The sequence below is a fragment of the Diabrotica virgifera genome, chromosome 1 (assembly GCF_917563875.1).
Source record: "Diabrotica virgifera virgifera chromosome 1, PGI_DIABVI_V3a".
Classification (NCBI taxonomy): domain Eukaryota; kingdom Metazoa; phylum Arthropoda; class Insecta; order Coleoptera; family Chrysomelidae; genus Diabrotica; species Diabrotica virgifera.
Genome location: NC_065443.1, coordinates 55,074,500 through 55,086,246, shown reverse-complemented (window position 1 = coordinate 55,086,246; position 11,747 = coordinate 55,074,500). Strand labels below are relative to the sequence as shown.

The following is an 11,747-nucleotide window of genomic DNA, read 5'->3' as shown; positions in this document are numbered from 1 at the left end:
CCTAAAAATGATTTTATTAACGTTTCGACGCCCAAGTCGGGTGTCGTTGTCAAAATACAAAATAATACTAATAATTTTAATTTTAAATAAAATCATTTTTAGGTAAAATTGTGGCTTATTTCCCATTTGAATATACCTTAATTTGTGATCTCACATTATTCATAACTTCATAAACTTTTATAGTTTCCCCGTGTATAATTGAAACATTAAGAAATATATTAAGTAATATTTTAATAATTAGATTCCATTCGACCTGCAAACTTAATAAATTGCCAAATAATATATTTTCCGATTGAACTTTATAAGTTTTGCAGTAGCTTCCTTTAAACTGTAGTTACAATCTTTCAACATATTCAAAGTCCGTAGTTTTGTTACCACGCGACTTACTGATGAATTGTATATTTTGACGAGATTATAAATTAGCCAAAGGGACTATTTTTGGGTCGCAGTCTATTTAGAATAGTTACCTCGTTAACAAGATCACGTCAGATATTCTCAACGTCAGATATTCTCATGTGCCTGAAAAGGAAAGTCTTTGATTAGTGTGTGCTAACGCAGGGAGCAATGGAGAGGTCAATGTTAAATATATCACAGTTTCAAACCTAATAGAGGAAAAGCTAATATTACGGATGAAGTTAAAATCATTACAACGGACTAGTTGAGAAGCCGATGCCCATTTATTTCCTCCGTCCAAATTTCACTATGATAAAGTATAACCGTTCAAAGATCTGATGGCGGGAGGGGACTCTTGGCTAGCACTGAATAAATAAGCATTAAAAAAGGTCTAAAACTAAATACGCCAGGGAAATAATGCAAAAATATACCATGTTCGGGACACTTGAGCAGCCAGGTTGCAAATGGATTTTTTAGGTCCTATATATCTAATACATTATAAATACAAAAATGCCCGTCACAGTTCGGACGAGAATTTTAGTTATTAACAAATAAGTGTCAAAAATGGCAGTTTTTCGTTTAAATCGCCACAGGTAAAAATAGGGTAATTAAATATCTTATTTATAGTATCCTTCTATTAGTAGATGAGCAAAGGTTTAAAATGGCAGTTTTTGAATTTTAGTCCCATCATTTTTTGCTTTGCGGAAATTTCAAAATAAAACTAAAATTTCGAAAATAAAAAATTTGCTATAACTTTTGCAAAAATGACCATAAGACTTTCATATTGCATGAAAAGTTGAGTCAAACAATCCATATAACACATAAGAAATTTTAAGCCGATTCGTCGATTAGTTTAAATTTTATTTAATTTGCTTATCGCAAAGAGCTTTTTTGCCATGTTATTATTCAGAAAATAATAATGATATAACAATTCTGTGGAAACCACGTGAAAGAAGAATAGTTATATTTTCAACGTATTTAAAAAAAATCAATAAAAAGTCATTTATATCAGTCCGAAAATATTTTACTAAAGTAGAATCATTTTTGGCTTAAAAACAATTTGAATAACTTTGTTAATATTGACTCTAGACTAAAACTATTTTGGGATTTGAAAAGTTGGTCTTTTTACACGAATTTTCAAAAAAATATTTTTGTCTAGGTTAATTACGGTTAAAGTTAGCCACTTTTTTTATATAACTCACGGCTACTTTGTTTATAACAATTAAGCAACCTAACTAGCGCCATTTTGAAGTTCAAGTTATATAGTTTATGTTTAAAGTTTGAGTAAACTTGAAACTTCAACAAAGTGGTTAATAAAGGTTTAAAAATTACGTCCTAACGAAATCGATTCGTGGTCGGTGGAGGGTAATTATTAAAATCCGTGCACTCAAAAAATGAAATTGATTCTTCAGACATATATGCTGCAATTATTACCTCCGGAGCTTGTTTCTGAATTTGGATCATCATTTTTTTAATTATTATGTACTCGTAGTATTGTAGAGTACGTTATGTACACATATCACCACCTAACATTCCAAAATGTTAGGGGTAACCCCCTTATCACTCAGGGATATGAAAAATAGATTACGACCGATTCTAAGACCTACCGAATATACATATATAATTTCATAAAAATCGGTCAAGCGGGCTCGGAGGAGTATGGCAACAAACACTGTTACAGGAGAATCTTATAGAGATGTAAATATATAGATGGCTATTAAAAAATAGGGTTGGTGATAGAAGAGTGAAAATTAAGGGTTGTATGTATTTTTTTAAATTCTACACCATGTAAAATTAAGGTAGACAATTTTGTCCAAAAAAATAGAAAAAAATGTCAGGGGGCAACCCCCCTTATACATTATGGGTATGAAAGATAGGTTAAAACCTATTCTCCGTCCTACAGGATATACGTGTAAAATTTCTTAAAAATCGGTCAAGCCGTTTCGGAGGAGGATGGTAACTAACACTATTACAGGAGAATTTTATGTATATAGAAGTAACTGAATTAAATAATAAAAGTGGCTAACTTTGACCTCAATTGAACTAGGAGAAAAGTTTTTTTAAATTCGTGTAAAAATTCCAGCTTTTGAAATCCCAAAGTAGGTTTACTCTACAGTCAATATTAACAAAGTTATTCAAATTGTTTTTAAGCCAAAAATGACTCTACTTTAGTAAAAAATTTTCGGAATGATAAAAATGACTTTTTATGGATTTTATTAAACACTGTGAAAACGTAAGTGTTCTACGTTCATGTGGTTTCCACAGAATTGCTGTATCATTATTATTTTCTGAACAATAACATTGCAAAAAAGCTCTTTGGGATAAACCAATTGAATAAAATTTAAACTAATTGACGAATCGTCTTAAAAATTTTTGTGCATGATATGTACTGATTGTCTCAACTTCTAATGCAATATCAAAGTCTTAAGTTCATTTTTGCAAAAGTTATAGCAATTTTTTTATTTTAGAAATTTTAGTCTTATTTTGCAATTAGCGAAGCAACAAATGATCGGACCAAAATTAAAAAACTGCCATTTTGAACCTTTGCTCATCTACTAAAAGGTAAAGGCCGTAAATAAGATATTTAATTACCCTATTTTTACCTGTAGCGATTTGAACGAGAAAACTGCCATTTTTGACGCTTATTTGTTAATAACCAAAAGTCTCGTCCGAACTGTGACGGGCATTTTTGTATTTAAAATGTATTAGTATATAGTACCCAAAAAATCCATTTGCAACCTGGCTGCTCAAGTGTCCCGACAAAATTTCTCCCGACCTTATTTCTATGGACTAAAATGTTTGTTTCAGTAATTGCTCGAACAATAGTAGGCTAAAGATAATAATGAATTATTAATAAAATCTAATATTTTCAGAACGGAACTTTTGTTGGACCAACCCTGATGGTACCCATGATGATGTTCTCCGGTTTTGGCGTTCGTCTACGTGATCTGCCGACCATAATGTACTACGGCAGTTTTACTTCTTACTTAAGGTACGGCTTGGAAGGAGTAGTCCAGGCGGTGTACGGAATGGACAGGGGTATTCTTCAATGTCCCGAAGACAAATTTTGCTTCTACAAGTATCCGAAGACTTTCCTGGAAATAGTAGATGTCAGGTCGGATCAGTTCGATAATGACATCATTGCTTTACTGCTTTTCTTGTTTGTTTTGAGAATTGCGGCGTACGTAGTGCTGAGGTACAAACTGGCATCTGTGCGATAGAGCCTGTTTATGTTTTAATAACTTTTATTAGAAGTAGGTGATTGAAGCCTCGGTTTTGGTAAACAGTGTTGTTAGAAGGACATTTATTTAAATTTTACTCAAAAAAATATTTTTTTTTCTTTAGAAAACATCATTTTTTGTGACAATCAAAGGAACTTAGAGAAAATTTACAATAATGTTTTTAAAATTTTCCAAAGATTATGATTTATTAAAAGATAAAAGTATGAGATCGTCACTCAGTACAGTGGTTCCCAAGTAGCAATTTTTCGACGCATTGGTTGTCAGTACAAACAAATGCACTGTCTACAACTTTGCCCGAGAGCATTTTCAGTTGTTTCGGCCAACGTCCCCTACCCCGACTGACATTACGATGTTACAACCTGTAGTTATACGGGCAACTAATTTATTACCATTTTGACAACTACATATCACAATTCAGTTTTTTCAACAATCGCAACGACTTAAAAATGTTATAATGCTAAACTAATTATTATATATTTTATTTTGATAGAAATTTTGGATTTATTTAACAACCTGTTTATTTGTTTTTTTAATAGCTGGTTTCCATTCCATTGTTTTATCAGTAGATTTGAGATTTGATAACCACCTTTGTATCTGCTTTGGTAGACAGGGTTGCCAGGTCAGTTTTAACTCTTTCAGTAGTTTTGTTTTCACAAAATCAGTAGATTCTTTTTAGGCCATGTAAATATACAGTAATACAGTGATATGCACATCCGTCTTAAATGTCCCAAGAGCAATTCCACAAAATTGGAAACCTAATTATTCCAAACCACCAACTGGTAATTATCATTTTTTAGCTAAAATCTACTAAATCAAAAACTAAAATATACTTAAGTATTTTGGGATATATTTGGGATTTTTTATAATAAAAACAACAGCTAACTTAAGGGGATAGGCGCAAAATGTCGTCTGTTAAAATGTTCAATGTATTTTAAATGTTTTCGTTTTTTGCGAATCCTTAGAAAACTAATAAGTATTTTTGAAAAATTTAAACGCACAAAGAAAGATTACTTACCAAGGACCGAAAGTCCCTGAAAACTTCTATAATGTTTATTTTAATACGTTACAGGGGTGAAAAAAAGAAAAAATTTAGTGACTTTTAATTCCAAATATCTCGTTCAAAAGAAACGTTTTGGTTTTTCTAAATAATGCAGTCTTTCATTCTGCGTTTAAATTTTTCAAAAAGACGTATTATAGTTTCCTCATGATTCGAAAAAAATGGATCAAATTCTGTTGAAATATACCAAAAATCTACTAAAAAATATTGCCTACTAGAATTTTTTAAAAAATATCAAAAATCTACCAAAAATGTAGAAATCTACTAAATGTGGCAACGCTCTTAATGAGAATAATACACTTTTGACACTGGTCATATGACCTCTGTCACCCAATAAGAGGGTGCGTTCTAAAATGGTTTTGATAGTCGGCGCTGCCGGGTTTGGTTGGCGATTGGACTTCTAAGTTGTCTTATCCGTCTAAGGTTGGTAATTAGGTATTTTTTTAGTAATATTGGTAATATTGTTTAATGCGCCATTTTGGTTTTACTTGAGATTTTTGGGATGTAAAGAAAATGAAAACACAGAATATAAAAAATGCAGGCATTTTCTGATAACTTTAAAAGCACCATCAATACATTAAATTTATACAGAACATCTTTAACATAAATTTTGACTTTTATATTAAAATTTGATTTTTTAAATTTGCATATTTTTTGTCAAAAATGTCATAAAAAAAGCAGCGCGTGTGTTTTTTAAAGGTGAAATATCCATATTTGACGGTAATCTGAGATGCGTTTATAAATTTCACATCTGGTAATAAGTCCTTTATGTATTTATATCATATAAATTTAAATACCCAATACGATGTCAAAACAGTTTACTTTTTGGTTTTCGCATTCACCATACAGTTGTTAAAAATATAGGTAAAAAAACATAACTAGTCTGACTCCTTGAGCAACCATTGCACGCGCAGGTGCTTTTTATAGTCGCTTCAGTTGTCTTATGCAACGGTTACGAAACGATGTTGCTTAAACAGGAGGTTGCCTAGGCAACGTCAAGACAACTCAAAAATCGTCCACCAAATCAGTGCAGAATAGGGTCGTCTTTTAGGCAATAACAACGTTGTAAGAAAACGTTGCCACGCGGTAGACAACGTTGTCGCCTCGACAAATTGCTACTTGGGTTATACCTATTAATGAGCCAATTCTGTAAAAATCATGAACTCTCATACAATTTTGGTAGTACCTAGTGCAATTAAAAGTGAAATAAGAAATATAATTTCATACTTACGTTATGATATTATCCGTTATGGTATGTAGGTACTCCATTCAAATGTTACATTTAGGGTTGCATTTCTTAGAGGAGTCAATATTATTATTTTTTTAATGTGTATGGCGGTTCAGTAGAAACTTAAGTTCAAGTTTTTGGGGTCGCCACCCTTGTCCCCCGGCCGCCATCTTGGAAAAAGGGGTGCAAAGGACGTTCGCGCTGTATCTCCTAAACTAGCAACCCTACAGAAAATTTAATTAGAAATAAAATGTAGCAAATTAAATTTTCTACAATTTTATATTTATTACTTTTTATCGTCAAGTGATATACAAAAAAGTTATAAAATAAACAAAAATAAGAAAAAAATTTGTAAGAAGTTTCCTTTTGGAGGTTATAACTTTTTTCCGTTCATTTCACAATAAAATAATATCATTGCGATTTTATGGAGGATTTCTCAACGAACAATTTCCACTATTTATAAAGTTGTTTAATTTTACTTATTTATCTGGGCTTTACAGCGCTCCAAACTTGACTAGATTCTCGAAATCTCATAGGAATACACAGACAATTTCTAGACAAAATAATATTTAATATTATATGTTGAAATAGATCTATCAAAGGTTATTATTTTTTTATGGTCAAGGCTTCAAGTTAAGATCTGAATCAGTATCCGAGGTGAATTTTTGTGGTATAGTGAGAGTTAGAGAGTTAGTGTTAGCGTCATTGTCGGTAATTCATCTTTTTCATCAATAATTAATGTTGATATGTCCACCCCACATAACAATTTCATGTTCTTAGTAGATTCATAGAACATACTTTTCAGAAAAAGTATATACTAAGAATATGCGTAATTACCATTGCGAATGTGCAGAGCACATACTGAGTATATACTACATTACAGTACTTAAACGTTCTATGTATATACTTAGAATGTACTACCGCACTTCTTCTCAGTATATACCAAGAATATACTTTTTAGGATATTCTAAGAAGGTGCTATAAACCTTCTATTTATATACTTAGAATGTACTACCTCACATCTTTTAGTATATAGGAAGAATGTACTTTTTAGTATATGGGAAGAATATTACAAGGAAGTGCTATATTGCTCAGAAGCATGTTTTCAGCATCACCGAATCTCATCCTAGGTTCTACTTTCTACTAAATTTACATATTACATATGAGAATGTAGTTAGTACATTCTACAATATTACTTAAAAAGTAAATATAAAATATTATATAAATTTTAGTTAGTTATATCAATATTATATAGGTAAGTAGGTATATATATTTAGTTATTATGTGCATATAAAAATAAAAATGCTGAATATATAAATTTATATATTCATATTCATATACCTATCGTACCCAAATAAATATTATGTAACATATGTATGTAAATAACTAAAATTTATATGTTGCTTATATGTACCTATATACATACTTACTATTTAAGTAATATTGAAGTACCAAAATGAATTTTTTATTTGTAAGTTGACAGCAAACAAAATAAAACGTTTAATTATGCATGTTCCTATTCCTGGTTGAAATACTTGGTCTTCCTCACAACACAGCATAGACATTGTTAGTGTTAAGTGTAGACACAAATGCCAAATGCCTATTCAGTAACTATTTTCATATTTTGTATTTTTCCTTTGTTCCCAACCCCCTACCCGCTAACCCCTATGCAGGTATGCAGCGGTCGTTTCCGCTTTGTTTGTGCCGGTTGTGGGTTTTGGCTCAGCCACACAGCTTACCTGAATGTCAATTCCATGTAAAAATAAAATTCTTCATAAGAATACTCAATAAACTTAATCAAAATAGTAAATGCATTTCAGTTATGAAAGCGAAACGACAATTTCTCCTTTTTCGTTAATACAATTAATTCTTAAACATTTTTACCATACAATTAAAACAATTTTAAATAATGAATTCGGTAGTTTAATTAATAGTACCTACATACATAAATTTTTAAATTTCATTAATTATTCTTAACGAAGTTGATAATCTATAGGCTAACATTATTCTTCCTATACATACATATATATTATTTTTAAGATATTTTAAAAGTATCTACTTATAAGTATGTGTTAAGTATGTACTTATAAGTATGTGCTAAGAATATTCGGTAAAAGTATATTCTGAGAATAGTATCTACTTATAAGTATGTGTTAAGAATGTACTTATAAGTATGTGCTAAGAATATTCGGTAAAGGTACATTCTAAGAATAAACTTTTACGAATATTCCGAGTTACTACGTACACGAATGTACTCAGTATATTCGGTACGAGAATATACTTTAAAGTATGTGCAAAGAACATGAAATTTAGAATGTTTTTTAAGGTACATGCTATGCTTGTACTACGCATATACTAAAAAGAATATACTCTGACGAATGTTGGTAGTATATGCTTAGAACATGATACGAACATCATTGTTATGTGGGACGATGTTGCTGCAACTTTCACCACCACAATGGAAACACACTGCTGAACATTTGCATTTGAGATCTGCTTTTCATCAACCACATGCACTTCCAGTTTCCATTGCATCTGCAAAAGGTGAATTTAATAAGCTCGGGGGTACTGGAGGCTTAGAAGTTTGGATTAGTATCCAAAATTTCCCATGCTTTTTCCAGTCCCAATCTTCTGGATCACAATGTTTACCGAGCCATGACTGAATCTGGTGATACACTCGGAGTCTTTGGAAACGGACTGCATCTTGTGTTGGAGGAAGTGCGAAGAGATTAAATGCATTGTTTTCACTGTTTTAGCGAATTGTTTTTATCTCCGGGTTTTTAGAGATTCGTCTTTATTTCCGCCATATAAAGAGGCGATAAACGTTCGTCGACCCCAAAACTTGAACTTAAGCTTCTACTGATACCCCCTACACATTAAAAAAAAATAAAATTGACTGCTCTAATAAATGCAACGTATGCCCTAAAAAATGTAACATATCAATGGACTAATGGTAAAAGTTGAACAAATACTTCCTAGAACTGCAGAAGAATCTTTCTTACTTACTCCACAAACCAATTCAAAAAGTACTACGTTAAGAGTGTATGAAGAGTATTTCATATAAATTTCCAACAAAAAATCTAGTCATTTTACCCAATTAGGTAAATACATTTTTGTCATTTTTGGCATTTCTCTGATTTTGGATTGTCGTTTCGTTTCGATAGGGCTTTTCATCGATTGTCATTTGTTTCGAGCTTCTGTCATATGTTGTATAATATGTGTATAATATTAATATACACGGATTATATGACACATGACAGAAGCTCGACACAAATGACTGAGAATGAAAAGCCCTATTCTCACTGCCTTAAATGAAACACAGCTCATAATATTTTTTATAGGAAGTTATTGCCATACCACAAAGTACAGGCTTCGTCTGCAGATATTTTTTATGGTAATAGTTTTAACAATTACTCTTATATCATGGTATAGGTTGTCTGGCTCTAAACAGTGTCGTGTTTATTCTTAAGTATATAAAGAATGTTTCATTTAAGTAATTTTTAAACTTTGCTGTGATATTGTATTACCATTTTCTTGTTCATATAGCATCATGATTGCGCTTGGGATATGATGTTTAGAACTATCCTCTTTTATTAGGCAAAAAATGCCTAATAAACATTAGGCAACTCAACATTTATCTTCTTTATGACGTCACTGATAATTGGACCGCATTATGTAATAACGGATTAACCGCCAAAAGTCCAAAATCGAGATATTAGTGCCATCTTGCAGCTAGGGTGCAAATCTCTGTATAAAAATATGATTTTTGTAAAAAAATTCAAAAAAAAGCTGTTTTTAAATGCCTGTATTAAGCGACATTTTTTATTTTATTAAAAAAAATCTCGCACTAGGATTTGTAATATCGAACTAAACGCCAATAATGGTACATAATCCATTGTCATAAACAAATATCCGCATCTTTGTAAGTGTAATATTTTAATTAATTCTTTAATTCTTATTAACTTAATTCTTTATTACAAAACATAACATATTTACTAACGTTTAAGATATCGAATTAAAAGACATCCTTTGTCAGGTAACATCAGATTAAGCGCCAAATATGTCTCTTAATCCGGTATTCGGATCTTAACTCATGCATATCTTAAAAAATCATTAACGAATTAAGCGACATTTGATCGAATAACTTTTAAAATATAAATTATTTTTAAAAAATTTTAAACACATGTAAAAGTCTATTTACATTTGCCTTAATGTATTAAATATGAAACATGTCAGTACTATATTTTAGAAATAGTACCAAAAACAAATTTAAAATCTTTAAACCGATTTATCTCAAAACTACATTTTGGCGCTTAATCCGCTATTACATAACGCGGTCCAGTTGACGTTAGCGCTACCAGTAGTAGAATCATCACGAATCACGAAACGTAAACATAAATATTTCACCATTGGGATCATGATGATGGTTCATTTCTTATTGTTATTATGAATAGAGTACCTTAAGTTAACAATTTCTTATATTAAGTTAAAAAAATATATTATATATTTATTCTGCATGTATCTAGGTATGCCTAGAAACCCAAGTCTTAGTAATTAAATGTAAAAAATAAGTCATTTTAATAATTGTTTTGTACTATATTATAAGTTATATTAGGCAATGGTTTGTAACATATTTATTTTTAAAGACAATAATAATTATGTGTAGGTATAAGTAATGGATTTTGGGAAGAGCTATGACCTCGAAAACATCACAAAGAATATAACTAAATATCTCTTTTCTTACTCAGACTCTTTCAAGTCTTTTGCAATATTTCAGAATCTAAAATATTTACTAATATTACTAAAGTATTGGATTTTGACAAAAACTATGAATTATGCCGATTTAGTTGATACCTACACAAGTTTATGTGAAATTTTCAAAGTCATAGCTCGTCCCAAAATCCATTAGGTACCTATACAATTGTTTGTATTGGTAACAGTCAATCTATGAAATTTTATAGGTGTGTAAATACAAAAATAAATATTTAAACATATAAAATAAAATATATTTAAAGACAAGTAAATAATTGGTGGTATTGATATTTATTCCGTGTTATATTCCCAATTTATTTTCTTAATTATGGTGTTATTACTAGTAATTTTGAAATGGTCCAGCAATGCAATTATTGTGATGTTATATAATAAATATAAGTATAATGATTAAAATTGTATGTATTTTAATACTTCCTATACTCCGTTTGAAAATTATTGATATAGTTCTTCTTAGACTCTTCTTACAGTTATGAAGTACGATTGTGTTTTATAATTTTTGCTATTTTTGTGCAATTTTGAGATGGCGCTTTCACTGTTGCCAACAGAAGAAATATATATGAAGGGTCCAATGGAAAAATGATGAGGCTCCATTCTTTTAAGAGGTAAGAATATTGAAATTTAAAGCTTCGCAACTACTAGTAAAATATGTTTCACCAGTTGTCATTATGATGTTAGCTTGTCATCAAGTTGAACAATAGAGGGCTCATCGAATACATAATATTATGTCTTATCCCTTTGCCCGTTGCATTTTAGGTCGTTTTTATTTTTCCTAGTGGCCTCTCTTGCGATCATGCCAGTTTGTTTTATTCTAATGATTTCTTATGCAATTGCCTTACCTATTATAAATATTACGTTGGTGCTTGACCTTCCCTACCTAAAACCTTGTTGTTTTTCTACTAGTGCAATAATTTCTTCTTTTTCTTCAAGTGCCGTCTCCTAATCGGAGGTTGGATATCATCATCACTATCTTTACTCTATCCACCGCTGCTCTAAAGAGTTCTATAAAACTGCATCTAAACCAGTCCCTTAAATTCTTTAACCATTCTCGTTCTTC

General features: G+C 30.8%; 1 protein-coding gene across 1 annotated transcript in view; it reads left to right on the top strand.

Annotated features, from left to right (window-relative positions):
• Positions 1-11,086, top strand: part of LOC114328603 (ATP-binding cassette sub-family G member 4) — a 244,690-nt gene extending 233,604 nt beyond the window's left edge. Inside the window, exon 10 of the mRNA XM_028277492.2 lies at positions 3,267-11,086. Coding sequence (XP_028133293.2) covers positions 3,267-3,614 — 348 coding nt within the window. The 3' untranslated portion in view covers positions 3,615-11,086. The remainder of the gene's footprint in view (positions 1-3,266) is intronic.
• Positions 11,087-11,747: the final 661 nt, after the last annotated feature.